The sequence below is a fragment of the Maylandia zebra genome, linkage group LG10 (genome assembly GCF_041146795.1).
Source record: "Maylandia zebra isolate NMK-2024a linkage group LG10, Mzebra_GT3a, whole genome shotgun sequence".
Classification (NCBI taxonomy): domain Eukaryota; kingdom Metazoa; phylum Chordata; class Actinopteri; order Cichliformes; family Cichlidae; genus Maylandia; species Maylandia zebra.
Window position 1 is genome coordinate 13,957,442 of NC_135176.1, and position 14,905 is coordinate 13,972,346.

The window sequence follows — 14,905 nt, forward strand, 5'->3', positions numbered from 1 at the left end:
AGAGTTTAAGCTTATGCTGTGCCATAAGCTGTTCTCAGCCCAAGGCACAGGAGAAGAAAAGAACATCTCTTCATGATTAAAAGGGCTGAGGACCAGGAAAGGAAACATAGAAGAGGACAAGCTTTGAGCCCTCAGGGGTAAAGGCTCTCTGGAGGAACAGAAAGCAAGAGGAAAAGCTGCGAGAAAGCAAAGCTGGGGACTCATTTGAGTCCTTGCGTTCTCTTGTTTCCATCTCATTATTAAAAACGGGCCAACTGGATAGATGAGGAGGGCTGACACAAAGGAGACAAAGAAAAATCCTATTAGACATTTTACTTACATGATCTTAGGCAACACATTATTTAACCAAAGATTAAAACGAGACAACCAAGAAACATTTATTTAGTTCACATTGAGTAGCACTGGAATAAAAAAGCTCAAAGACATCCAGAAGCATCAGTGCGCCTTTTGACAAAAGTGTAGCTGCTTTGTTGCGTGCTCATTTTTTCTTTGAATCTGGGACGGGAGCGAACAGGGTCACTGGGACAGCCTGCCTTACGACCGGAGACAGGTAAACCATGTGGGTTATCACTTCAGGTCAGATATGGACCTCCTACGACATCCTTTTATTTAAACCGTTTCCATGCTTCGCTTGCAGTGAAAAATGAGCGTGGCTATCTACAAAGCCCTTCTGACATGTTAAACAGCTGAGAAATGATGGTAAATATTCATATTTACCTATATACACGGTGGATAAACATTATCCCTTATTCAGAGTTGCCATTATTGAGATCTTCAGTATGAAGCCTACAAAGGAACGTGTTGGTCTGCTGTTTGTCACTGGGTAAGTGTAAGGTCATAACCAGCATCACATTTCAGGTTTGCGTTGCATATTTCAAATGACTGTTATGCACTCTGGGACTTTAAAAACTCTCTCAACCCTAAAAAGTTTAGAAGAAGCGATTCAGTGCACCTGAGCCATTTCTGTATGTTTTAGTAGCCCAGGTGTATCCTGAAGCACTGCTATCTAGGGTAAAATACACATAAATGTCAAAAATTCTGGTCTCATCCTTCAACATTTGCAACATCTTTGAGCAATATTTCAACATTTTGAACTCCAGTCAGTTAAATGTTTATTTCACAAGATACTGATGACTTCAAGCTGTTTCTGCGGAGCTGTGGGGGAAAAGTAGAAAGCAATTTGCAGATCTTACTGCTAGCTGTGCATCCAGTTTCCACATTCTGGGTCTTTTTTTTAACCCTTTATTTTACCAAGACAGTGAAGAGACAGATTTTTAAAAAGACCAGGGGGAAGACATTAAGTAAATGGCCTCAGTGCAGGCCTAAACCCTGACCTCCCCATCAGCCTTTCAGCATATGGGTTACCCACTCAATCCGGTGAGCTGACCACTGCCTATTAGCATCCTTTCCCATGTTCAATTTTATTTTGTAGCACTGGAGAAAAGGAAAAAAACATTTTAACCCAGAATTTTCAGCAGACACCACAATATCATCTAAATAAGTAAAAATGGTCTTTTCATGCTTTTTAATGCCAGAATATTGTCAGTAAAGACACGCCTTTGAAGCAAAACGCAGACGTTTATGGTTACAGACAGACCAGACTGCATGAAATCATTCTGCATTACACTCCAAATGATATCAGCCAACGTTTCCGGGTTTAGCCTGATAAGGAATCTTTACCCAGAGTTTTCAGTGCTGTAGATACTATGTTAGCGACATCAGTGTGTTAGCTAAAGTAGCATGGAAGTAACTTAAACTGCTTGTAAACAGATATTCTACAAATATTTAGTGAACGGAGTATTTGATGGTATATGAGTGATGTGACATTTATTTTACACCCACTGAAGACAAACTGAGCAAAGCCTTTGGACTACTTGTTAATGTTGCTACATTGTGGTGGCAGAGGATATCTTACAGGGGAGGCACCCATGTATCCATAGAGTCCAGGCTTTGTTCCATCATATGTCCTTGCCTCCAGCTGTAGGTAGTGCACAACAATCAGTCAGCAAATCCTGGCAGGTCCTGGATAAGATTGAAAAGTGCAAACTTGTATGTGCCAAGAGATTTGTTTGCCTTCATATGGACAAAGTATGCAAAGATACGCTCCTGGAGCACAGGCACTTTCTGCTGGAAGTTCAACTCTTCTGCGTTTGCAAACAGTAAGTATTGTGAGCAGGTCATGAGTGAAAGCAACAGATACAGCGAGCTGCTAACTGTATATTTGTACGAGAGGCAGTTTTCTGAGAAACGCAAAAACACTGCGTTGAGCAGACTGGCTCAGTTGGTAGCCGTGCTTTGTTTCCTCTTCCAAAATTTTAGGGAATCGTTTTAGTGCAAGTGCAGAAATGTTTTACTGACATTACATCCGGCAAAGTGAGAGGTGCTGCCCTGCTAATAAGACAACAGCTCTGAGAATCACTAGTTTTGCAGAGCGAAACTGCCGGTGAAACCAACCAAAGTGGCTACAAGCTAGAGTGTTAATTTAAGGTCATGTATTGTGTTTCGTGCTTTTTGTTAGGAACCTCTTTTTGCATCGCTTCAGAGCAAAAGCAGACACATTTTACTCAGTTACCCTTTAAGGTGCATTCAAATGAGACAGAACTGAATCACTCGTGAAAGGCTTCTGCTTTATAAAAATGGCATTTTAGTTCACAAAGACAAATGAATGGCACTGGAAAATGGAGAATACAGAATAAGATAATTAAAAATGTATCCGTTATAATCAAGAAAAAACAAGTTTGAGGCCAGACTGCGTCCTTGGCTATTATCTATAAAGAAAACCAATTCTACAGTTTTCGTGGTCTCTCAGTCCACTTGGTCTTTGTTCAGCTCGACTATAATAAAACTGAGCTGCCAGCAGAAAGACCAGCGTTAGAAATAACCAACCACACTCCACGAGAAACACGTGGAGTTACTGAAGATTACGATTCACTCTGAAATGACAAAAGTGCTGATATGTCTCTGTGCCTTTCTTCTCACATGTTGCTGAGCTGGCAAAGTGAGAGCCAGACTTGAGGAAGATCAGGAGTCTGATTAGAGCAAGTACAGCGCTCTCCAAAGTCTGCATTACACATCACACCTGAGTAAAGAGGAGGTAATACTGAAATCAAATGGGGGAGAAAGAACAACAAAATGTAAAATCTCACATTAAAATGTTCACGTTTTGATGTGAAAGGTGTCTCTGAAGTAACGTAGTCGGCATCGAGAGCGGTTCCCATTCATAATTACAACAATACGAAAACTAAAAATCTTGGCATTTCTTCTCGTCTTTTTTGTCTCCTTTGGTGAAAGATCAAAGTGACATTTTGGGACAACAAACCAGTTTGGGTTTTTTTGTTTTGTTTTTTTGTAATGACATGACAATACAGAACTGTGTAAACTCTGGTCCGCTGTTCCTCTTTGCTCACCACATGTACTGAGTCCAAATCTTGGGTGGATGTAAAAGCACAAACTGCAAAAAACAAACAAAAGAACAAAAAAATAAAGAAGCAGTCAGTCCGCACAGCTTCATCACCTGGTCCCTCTGTGTGGCAGAGACCTGCCAATCTCTGCACAACAGTTCACACCATAGTTTTTTCTCCCTATTTTTTCTGGTCACGAATAAAGTCGCCAATCCCTTTTACGAGTCCGTGTTCAAAGTGGCTCACAGAAAGAGGATCCAGAGTGCTCTCAGTACTTGGCAGCACCTGTGTGCTGGTGTCATGTCCAGAATAAGAGGCAGGTCAGCTAGAAGGTCACAGTTGCAGTGCTCTTGTTTTGAAAGGTCATTGTCTGGATGCTGGAAAGGATTTTCCTCTGATGCCCAGCCAAAGTCACACCCATGTGCAGCAGATCCCTACAGAATTAAAAAAAAAAAAAAAAAAAAACTAATTAGAGACAAATTTTCCTAAACAAATTTTTACTTGGATAAAATAAGTGAGCAGGAAAAAAAATGGGAATATGAACTAACTGTGTGGTGATTGGGGCCAGCTGGTCCACTGAGTTGAAGCCAGCCTGAAGGAAACTGTCTTCGTAACGCTCCATCTTGATGGCCCTAAGCCAATCCCCCACCGAAGCACACGGCGGGAGAGCTAAAGGTGCGCGCTGGTCCAGCAGGGGGTAGGACGGCCTAGGGGACAGGATCCAGAAACAAAGGAATAACTTACATTCACCGTCACCAAAACCTCAGTGAGAAGCTTATACATGTCCTGCAGCAACATTCCAGGTGACAAGTCGAACTGAGTGACTGACAGGGACAAACAATGGGATTTGTCAGAGGTGGAGTGTCCTCAGCTGTATATAACTAGCCGACAGGCAGAATGTTGAGACAGGGAAATGGGAACAGCAAGTGGCTGACAGGTCACAGCAGGACACCGAGGTGGTGCACAAGATTGGGCAGCAGGAGGCTAATGCCTGCCCTGTCACTGTCAGGGCTTTAAATGGACACTAAGAATAAGACATTGTGAAGACATGCTTGATTTTTGCTGTGTGACATTTTTCGCGGACTACATAAAAACAGGAAATTCCTGAACAATTAATGCAATACTTTTGTTAAACATCTTGAATTAAAAGCTTCACTTTAATCGCATTTTGTTTGTTTAGGTTTAAAATCCACCGTGGTGGTCCAAAACCTCACTGATCCAACTGTAAAAACACATCAGCACTCTCACCCTGCTCCTTCTTGAGCCACTATTTTCAGCGACGCAGGATTGCGGATGAGTTTGTCCAAAGCGCTAACGAGCTCCGCAAAGCGAGGGCGCGCCGACCGGTCCTTCTGCCAGCAGTCCAACATCAGTTGGTGCAGGTGGGTGGGGCAGTCAGGTGGCGGGGGCAGGCGGTAGTCCTGCTCTATGGCATTGATCACCTGACGGAAGCAACCATTAAACATGAGTCTAATGGTCACAGTCAAGATTTAAACACTTCACTGATCACCTAGTTCCAAGTGTTTTGAAATGACTGGAAAAACTCGGCTAACAAAACCTGAAAAGTCCTTCCAAAAATCTAAAAAACAGCCCAGCAAGGCTTTTCTTGCTTCAACTTACATCCTGGTTGCTCATGTCCCAGTACGGTCTTTCTCCAAAAGACATGACCTCCCACATGACGATGCCGTAGCTCCACACATCTGAGGCTGAGGTAAACTTTCTGAAGGCTATTGCCTCCGGTGCTGTCCAGCGGATTGGGATCTTACCTCCCTACACAGAAAGGTAAACAGTGAGTGATGCAGAAACTTCACGTAAACATGGTCCAGCAGGGAGCTGGGGAGGAAACTGAAGGTAGGTAAAATCCTAAGTTAAAGTTAAAAATGTTTTACGATCAACATAATATTTCAAGAGATGAAAAGCATGTGGATAAATAAAACTCTGCTATTCATTTATGCATTTATTTAAATCTTAAAAATCTAACTGACAACTAATTGTAGTGCAGAAATCACACTGATAACCACTATTGTTGATAATCAGTGTCCTGATGTCTGTGCTAGAGATTAAAATTAACACATTGGGATCATTTCTATGGTTTCCATCCTACTAGACTACTTTGTATGAAATGAATGACAGGCTTTTCTCCTTAAGCATTAACTGAGGATGGCTGTTGTCTCACCAGAGAGCTGGTGTAGGTCGGGTCAGAGGAGTTCTCCTGAAGGAAGCGTGACAAGCCAAAGTCAGACACCTTGCACACCAGGTTGCTGTTGATCAGGATGTTGCGGGCAGCCAGGTCTCGGTGGACGTAGCTCATCTCTGCCAGGTACTTCATGCCAGAAGCAATGCCACGCAGCATACCAACCAGCTGGATGGGTGTGAACTGGCTGTCGTTCAGCTACGGAGAGGACAGAACCAGTTCAGTCTGAGAATGAGCGGCACTACGGTGTGTTTCAGTGTTTTGAGAGAAGCGTGCTTTGGCGTTGGTTTGTCCGACTCATACTGACCCGTAGAAAAGAGTCCAGAGCGCCGTTCTCCATATACTCTGTCAGGATCATGACTGGACAGCTGGCTGTAATGATTCCCTCCAGATGGATAATGTTGGGGTGCTGGAACTGTCCCATGATGGACGCCTCAGACAGGAAGTCCCGTCTCTGTTTGTCGGTGTAGCCACCCTTTAGAGTTTTAATTGCAACGTAGTTTTCCTTTTTTCCTGGTATCTTCAGCCGTCCTCGACACACCTCCCCAAACTCGCCTGCAGCACACAGACACGTAAACACACTATTATGGCCGTTTTTTCCTCCCCAGCATGAGTTTACCTCATTATGAAGACAACTGTTACATTTAACAAACGCAACGCTTGCTCGCAGCTAGCAGTGCCCTTTGGTTTGAATGAGGGCCACCAATATCGGGAACATATTTATCAGTTAATTGTGTTTTTTCTGCAGCCAAATTGAATTTTGAGTGATAAAGAAGAAACAGGGCAATGGTTTTAAATGTCACTGAATCTATTTAATTTAGTAATTAGGTATTTTTTAATAAGGTTATTTTGAGAGAGAACAATATGCTAAAAATAAAAACAACACATCACAACAAAACGCAACCTGTGCAGTCTGCAAGTCCTCAGAAAGAATGGACCAGGGCAAAGTTTACAGATTTATTAATCACAGGAAAAGCATACTGATGGGCTTACCAGCACCAATGACCTCCTCAATCTTGACAAAGGAAACATCGATTTCCTTGGCAAATTCTCTCACTGCCTCATTAGGGTCTTCGTAGGTGAAAGGGTCGATATAAACCTTGACCCCTTTGAGAGGGGAGACAAACAGAAGCGTGGGAGCAGGAATGTTACAGAACCATGAGCGACAGAGAGACCGGTCACATTAAAAATGATTTCCCCGACGTGAATGAATTGTAAATCAGAGCTGTGGTTCAGCGTGCATGTCCTTGATGTGTTACCTTGGCCAATGAGGTACTGGCTGTTTTTGTCACTCAGCTCCGGATCCTTTATTCGGCTGTGCCGGCTGCAGGTACAAAGAGATCAGTATAAATGAAACAAGATTAGGATTGCAGCGCACTTATCTGAGGAATTGATGTTTTATTTCACTTTTTTTTGGACAAGTGTTCCTAATGCTTTATCAACCCAATGTAATGCACATCAACCAACTGTTCAGATGCAATAAGAACAGCACAGCACATAACAGAGCTATCACGGGTCAGAGGTCACTTCAGCCACATGCACTCTTAAAAATACATCATAACTGTTATGGTTTGAGAAGCCAACACCGCCTTGTTGTGGACAGTTTTGTCCGTGCTGTAAACACGCAATACACAGTGACTTGTGGTGGTGCTGAATACCTGAGACAACCCATATGGTTCTGCTCTTTGACGCAAGCGGCTCCATTATAATTCTGCTGGAGCAAACTCATCCCTACAGTACAGTAACAACCCTGTAGCTACTGGATCGCTGCCTTCCTCCATTTCTCTCTTCCACCTCAGAAGCCTAAAATAGCAATAATGCACCACCCTCAGTTAGTGGCAGATCTGGGCCTCACTCACTGGTTTGTGTGTGTGTGTGTGTGTGTGTGTGTGTGTGTGTGTGTGTGTCACAAGGTCACAGCTATTGTTCTGTCCTGTGGAAACAGGGTTGGGACGCCTGCATCCTGTCTTTCCCTGCCCTCTACCTCTATCGTCATCCTTCTCACACACAAATGCACGCACCTTCTCCCTCTCTTTTTCCCCGTGATGCCATCCGACATTATTTACTCAAACAATGAAGCCTAAGGAAAATGTTCTAATGAGCAGGATAGCTTTTAGCTGTGTAAGCAAAAGAAATCATGAGCCTTGCTTTGTGTCTGAACTGCTTCACAGAGGGGGAAGAAAAAAAAAGAAAAGGTGTGGGTAACAGAGTGCAAAACCACCGTTGATAAGATATGATTTGTATAAACAAAAGAACAAAGCAGTGCAAAACTGTAAAATTGGGGTCACGTTTGTTATTGGTTTTTGATTTCTATCCTTTTCGCTCCATTTCCTGTTATTCCGCGAGCTTCTTTCACTTGCAAATCTATCTTGTTTTCCTGTGCCTATTTCCCTTCCTCCCGTTCTCACCGTATGCAGTAGGCGGCCACAAAGACGAAAGTGACAAGCAGCAGCATCCCGACAGCGATAAAGATGCCAGGTACCAAGAACTCGGAGCCAGAGTCACGTCCTGGGAGAGACGGCAAACAAAAGAGAGAGACGAGAAAATAGCAGACAGAAAGTGAGAGAGTTAGAGCAACACAACGACAGAAGCCATGACAGGAGGTTTACATAGGTAGTAAAGAAAGGTGGGGGTGGGGGGCAGGAATTTAGGTTATTAAAGAGAGTCAACAAAGATGTAGATGATAAATTCATAAAAGAAACTATGCAGAGATTGATTATGCAGGGATAAATGACTGTCACACCCCCACTGGAAATTACTTTTTTAAATAAGAAAAAAGAGTAATGTGTGTGTGGCTCCTCTTCAAGAGAAAACAAGACCTCTTCTTACCATCGGGCAGCGTGCGGAAAATGGTTGGTGGACTAAAACTGCCGTAGCCGGCCTGGGTACGCGCCCGGACCTGCACTTCATACTGACTAGCCCGGCGGAGGTCTGTCAGTACAGCCTGGTTTCTGTTACTCTGTATGGAGTGGCACTGATCTTCGCTACGCTGCTCCTTCTAAAAGCAAAAAAAGAATGAGTCCAAGGCAATAGTGAAAGAAGAACAGATGATGATGTCAAGCTAGTTAATTAGTCAAACTGTCCTGAACTGAACACTAACTTCAATTACATCAGATAATAATTAAAAAAAACATTACAAATATGTTACTAATATCTTAATTGTTAAAGTGTATACTGCACAATTTAGAGAGCTTCTTCACAGATCCACATGGTCTAAGCCGCGTGCCGTGACCCTTTAACTACATCTGCACTGAGAGTGCTTTCTTCTCATGAGCCTGTTAAAAAAAAAATAGATCATCTATCTGAAGGGAAAGTTCGGGGATGTCGTCAGGGAGCTCTTACCTTCTCACAGTAGCGCAGCTCATACTGCAGGATGGTGTAGTGTGGCTGAGTCGGGGCCGACCAGTGTAGAGTCAGACTGCTCTCTGTGGAGTCGCTCTTCCGAATCACAGACACCAGTGGCGGCACTGCACAGATGGCAGCAGAATTATAAATACAGTGAAATTCGGACTATTTATACCTTTCCACCCATCCTCCTGCAGCTCTTACCGTCATGGCTTGTAGTGATGTTGACACTTTCGCTGGCAGGCTCCTTCTCGCTGAGCTGAGACACCCCGTTAAGTGCCTGAATAGTGAACGTATACGTTGTGTGTGGCAGCAGGCCCCACACCTCTACCCTGTGACCCAGCAGGCCGTCCTTCGCAGGCCGGTAACTGACGCCATCTCCGCAGGGGAGGCACGCTTCCTTTGGTGACCTGCACAGAGAGCACCTGACGGCGTAGCTCAGGTCGTTTCTGCCGCCGCTGTCCAGCGGCTCATTCCAATCCAGAGTGACTGTGGTGAAGTTGACCTTACGGATTATGCCGCGAGGGGCCGAGGGAGTTCCTACAGTGAGAGAAATAGTTAAAATAGCACGCTTTTTCCACATTTAAAAAATACTGCAAACTGGCAGTCATCCAAGTTCCTGTATGCGAACCAATCTGCTTAAAAAAAAAAAGAGCTGAATGAGAAAATTGATGAAACTTTCATGTATGTGCTTACCTATAATGTTTTTACTTATAGGTAATATACACTAAAACAAAATACAACAAATGATGTTGTTAAATTTGATTATGAGTAAATCTCTTGCTGCAGGCAGCATCCACTTAGCTTGACTTAACCATAAAAGCAGGATTCATGGTTGGTCAGACCTGCATGTTGCATGTTCGGGATTTCATAACCCACCGAACATGACTCTCTTTCAGAACTGGAGCATCATGTATACATGACAGAATTACACATTAATCCGATCAAACTCAAATATCGCAAAAATGTCAAACTATTCCGTTCAATCTGGCCTTTTCCTGATCCCAAAGGCAGCATTTTCTAAACCTCTTAAGACCATTTAAACAATATCAATATAGCAGCATCACCTGTTATGATTTTTTTGTTTTTGCTATGATAAAGTACCTTCAGGGAGCACCAGTAGCTGTTCTTCACATATTATCAAGTTATATGGGAAAAAATATTGAATCGTACTTCATGTTTTTTCCCCTGTGGAAAGTTGCCTCGGTGAAATTACAATATATGAAAGTTCTGTGTTGATCTCTGCTGTGCCATTTTGCCACTGTTTTACTTTTCCATGACCCACACATATTGTTTCTTTATGATTTCTGATATAAGCTGAAGCCATTTTACTCAGCCCGCACATGTACTCACGAAGCAGAACAATGCTCTTGCAGTGGCTTTGCGTCACAGCGGGAGCATATGTGCTGCTGGATTTAACTGGTGCAATTACGTTTGTCTAAAACTGGATGATAATGATCACCGCCTGAAAATTGTAAGAAGATAGCTATTGCCTCAAGCCAAGCATAACTAAACAGCAAGACCACTCAGGCACTGTGAATGAGTTTCTGTTCCTGCCAAGGAGAGAGAGCTTTGTCACTGAGCCTGCAGCTAACTTAAGTGCTAATGGTGTTCTCATTGGAAACCCGAGTGGAGTAACATCACGCTCAATCTGGGCGAGCATGAATTCTGAATTCAGCATTTGGCAACAGGGGATTTTTGGAGGTGACGCATTTTTAAGTCCTGGCAATCACAATGCGCTTAATTAAAAACCACCACGCCTGTCGCAAAAATGTAAAAACGTATGCCTATTTTCAGGAGGGAAAAGGTCTGGCGTGAATTTCAGGTGGCTCGGCTGGTTTAAAACTTTGCATACAAATTGAAAATAACGTTACGTGCCGAACTGCTCAGGCAATCTGATACAACAACAGAATACATAATAGAAATTAGCTTCTTAAAGAGATGCATTATTAAGATAAGTCTTTGTAATTAAAGTTATCAGTAAAAAATAAAATTGGTGGGTGTGAATTCCAGTTGGTATTTATATCACACCTGCAGGGGTAACAGCCACAGTCACAGTGTCACATTGTTTCACATCAGCTTTGTGGCCCTTCCGAAAGAGCGCACCTAATTAAAGACCCCCCTTCCCATTCACACACACCCAAAATGAGCCTGAATTGAAATTCCTCAATCCGCATGGATGTGTCACTTGAGACCATCAATGCCTACTTCACTTTGGACAGAAAGCCCTACCCTCCCACCCTCACCAACAACCTGTCACAAAGGACATGCATCTCAATGGCCAGCCGTGAGACAAAAGCCACAAAGCAGCTCAGCGGACCCTGGCTAAATGACACCGGAGGGAAAAAAAGAAGTAGCATCAGAGGTGTCAGAGGAAGACAAAAAAAGAGAGGAGGAGACAGTAAAGAGTGTTGCTTAGCACCTCCATATTTGCATGTGGATTAAGCACTGTTTTACTTACTAGTGCACGGTGTGTCAGGAGTGTCTGATTCGGCACGTAGGTACCCAGGGCGACATTCACACATTGACGCCCCCCTGTTGGTGGCTTGGCTGAATCCTGGGCAGCCTCTGCACTGTCCCTCTATGCCTGACTTAAACTGGCCCACAGGACACGCTGAAGAGGACAAGATGTGAGAACAAATAAAGGCACATTAGCATTAAATACAACAGTACATTGCATAACGCCTTCACTGTGTCCTGTATAGGCCTGGGTCAAACTCAATTTGCAAATAAATCCTTTATTTCGGAGTGCTTAGGTGCCAGATGGTTGCAGATTGACAGACAGAAGCATGTAATGAGGGCTATAAACTGAGACAATCACAGTAATGAGACTGACACTAATAGTCAATTTAGTGGAGGAAAAAAAAAACTGCCTGTGACTGACATGCTGCTTATCATTGAATTTACCTGGCCATATCTGGATAATGAGACCAGACATGTGGCGGTCCTTATGAAAAAACTGTCATTGCTTATTGATTCAAACATTGTTCCAGGTCTCCTTTTGTAAAGCCCAAACCAGCACCGCGGTAACATGTAAGGACACCGTGAATGGAGTCTGAACTCATGCTGAAAGGATTGGCTGAACAATCAATTAGTCGAGCGATGGAAAAACAATTAAGCACAATTTTGACCAAATCTACAACACCACTCCTGTATTTCTTCGCTTCATATCGCAGTAAACATCACCACGTCTGACGTTTCAGACTAAACAATCAATCGATCAAAGAAAATAAATACACGTAGAAATTAAGAATGACAACAGTCATTAGCTGCAGTCACTACATGGTCTGAAACCGTGCACACCTCAGCTTCTGCTCACCAGCAAAGCCCGATCCAACGCTTGTTCTAACATGTGAATGTGTAATAAGCCGTCACCCTGCTAATACCGCACACAATGGCAGCAAACGTGTTTACTTTCTGCGTTCAGTCTGGGCGGCTGATACGCAGCTGCTGAGCGAGAGAAATACAACAAGAAACTTTCACACCGAGCGGGAGCATCGCTGCAGCGACAAACTGACACATTTCACAGGGTCAACGCTCTCGCTGATCGTTCCTGACTGACATTTACCGCAAGGAATTTGCCACATGTGAAGAGGCGGCTGTAACCTCGGTGCTTACGAGCTCCCACAAGATGACACAAATAACACTGTGATTTACAGGAGCCGTCGCTATCGATTACTGTGCAACTTTTCAGTGAATTCAGCTGTAAGATTGTTTAGCACTTGCAGCAGTTCACATTAAGATAAGTCAGTATTCTGGTTCTGGCATTTTTTCCTGAACGAAACAAAGCTTTTGAAATAGAAATGAATCTTGTTTGGAGTAGATTAGGGGCTAGTTCTAACCTATTTAGTTTTTAACCTTTATAATGATGTACTTGTCTAACAATAATAAAGCAATACTGCCACATGAGGGGAAATATACCCCTCCCCCAGAGCAGTATTTATGGTCTTATAGTTCATTTCAGAGACCTGGTTTAAATATTCTAACCATACTTAGATGAAACACTAAATCAACTTGACAGCATTCATAACTTTTATATTTAAATGCTCGTGTTTGCCCCAGAAAATATATGTATAGTCTCTGGCAAATAATGGTATTACAGCAAAATGAATTTTAATTTTAAACCCTGGCGTCGATTTCATTTTTCCGAAATGACCAGCCTCCCAAGCAAATTAACTGTCCGGTCTTTTCTGCGAGGCAATTTCCCTTTATGGCCTTGTGAATGTTTTGCCTTGCAACTCTCTTCTGTGACAGAACGCTGGAAAATGCCACCTCACCAGGAGCAAAATGTCGGAAATTATTTTTTTGTTATGAAAAATCATTATACCGCCCACGGAGATCAAACTACAGCCTACCTTCAAACACAGACAGATGAAACCAGGCGTTTCCCTGGGAAAATGTGGCATTTCTCCTTTTGTTTCTGTGTTTTTAGTGCTCGCCATTTATCTGTGTCGCTGCGATGCGGCGAGTCTGTGCGCGTGTGAGGGGGTAGTCCATGCGCGAGGCTTGTTAATTGGACTCATTAGGCAGAGCTGCTGCACGGCTCCTGAGAGAATCATCCTGCTTCTTCCTTCTTTTTTTGTCTGCTTTGCTTTGATGTTCTCAAAGTGTTATGATCTTTACCCCGAGCACCACCTCCCCTCCCTCTCGCCCCTCACCTCTGCAGTCCTCCTGCGCTCCTATCTCGGCTGAGCCAGGAGTTGTCGCAGCAGTAAGCCTTTGACCCTGCTCTTCCTTTCAGAGATAAGTGCTGCTCCACCTGACCTCTCTTTCTGTCCCCTCTGTGTCACAGCCATTCCCCTGCCTCATTAACTTCCTCGGTCTCTCATTTCCTCTCAAACACTTCAACCCTCAGTGAACTCCCCGCCACCCTCGCCTTACCATTGTGTTCTTGTTTAGTCTGCCTGCCCTGTTGCCTATATGGGTGTAGTCTATATGCATACATGCACGCATGTCAGTTTTATTTGGCTTAACCTTGCCTCCTTCGTTACCTGTGCATCTCGTGTACCCCTCAGCTGGTTCAAATCCTGGTACGCATGCACATGAGGTTGTTGGCTGGCCCACCCACTGGCCATCCTCCCCGCAGAAGAGCTTAGGCGGCCGAGGACGGGGACCTTGCTGAGCTGCGTGCTCCACACACACACCCTGTGCCTCTTGCACAAGAGTACGCGGTATAGTCTCAGGGAAAGAGGAAAGAGCACTGACCAGGGGAGGACACTTCTTGAAGAAGACCCTGACAGACAGCAGAGCCATGCAGGCACCCTGAGCCTGAAAGGCCAAGTAAAAGCCTCTCTTATTAAGAGGGCCGAGTCTCAAGGTCTTCACGTTCAATTTCTTCTCCCCGTCCTTCCTTAGTAGAAAGTCTGCAGCCACTGTGTCCACCTAAGACAGGGAGAAAGAGAAAAGACCTTATGTAATATCCAGATTCCTGCACGCCTGCATTCCTGTTCAGCCATGAAAAAGATCAAACTGATAGTTTTGCATGTTTAGCCCATTAATTAGAAATTACATATGCTTCATATTACTGAAAATTTTACAAAGCATACCACTGTGATTTTTACATTGATTCACTGCCTTTCTGGCAGCCATTGTTTCCCATTTATTACAGTGTGCTTTGAACCTCAACTTGCAGGGACGAGAAACTTGCTGGAGAGGAAGGCAATTCATCACGGCGAACATTTCATCACTTTTATTTTTCTGTCAAAGTTACATTATTAGGTGGTAATGAAGTTGAGAAGCAGGGACTATTTTGACGCCACTGTTTGGTGTTGTGTTCAAGGACACGGCCAACAACTAAGGTTTGACAATTAGATTGACTGTGCTGCATTCCTAAGCTATGTGTTTGGAAAATGAAACCCAGAAGATAAACATTACGAAAAGATTCAGGCTGTGAAACAGATTGAATGCACTGACAAGGTGGGTTTTAAAGCAGTGCTTGCTCCCAAGAGGCGAGAACATGATTGGA

At 43.6% G+C, this 14,905-nt stretch overlaps 1 protein-coding gene across 1 annotated transcript in view; it reads right to left on the reverse strand.

The window, feature by feature from the left end:
* Positions 1-2,606: 2,606 nt before the first annotated feature.
* Positions 2,607-14,905, reverse strand: part of ephb4a (eph receptor B4a) — a 41,272-nt gene continuing 28,973 nt past the window's right edge. Inside the window, exons 4-17 of the mRNA XM_004563983.4 lie at positions 13,932-14,322; positions 11,402-11,554; positions 9,145-9,480; positions 8,938-9,062; positions 8,425-8,593; positions 8,004-8,103; positions 6,855-6,919; positions 6,589-6,702; positions 5,903-6,150; positions 5,578-5,793; positions 5,022-5,171; positions 4,650-4,843; positions 3,950-4,108; positions 2,607-3,835 (exon numbers count right to left, since the gene is read on the reverse strand). Of these exons, the coding sequence (XP_004564040.3) occupies positions 3,727-3,835; positions 3,950-4,108; positions 4,650-4,843; positions 5,022-5,171; positions 5,578-5,793; positions 5,903-6,150; positions 6,589-6,702; positions 6,855-6,919; positions 8,004-8,103; positions 8,425-8,593; positions 8,938-9,062; positions 9,145-9,480; positions 11,402-11,554; positions 13,932-14,322 (2,529 nt within the window). The 3' untranslated portion in view covers positions 2,607-3,726. The remainder of the gene's footprint in view (positions 3,836-3,949; positions 4,109-4,649; positions 4,844-5,021; positions 5,172-5,577; positions 5,794-5,902; positions 6,151-6,588; positions 6,703-6,854; positions 6,920-8,003; positions 8,104-8,424; positions 8,594-8,937; positions 9,063-9,144; positions 9,481-11,401; positions 11,555-13,931; positions 14,323-14,905) is intronic.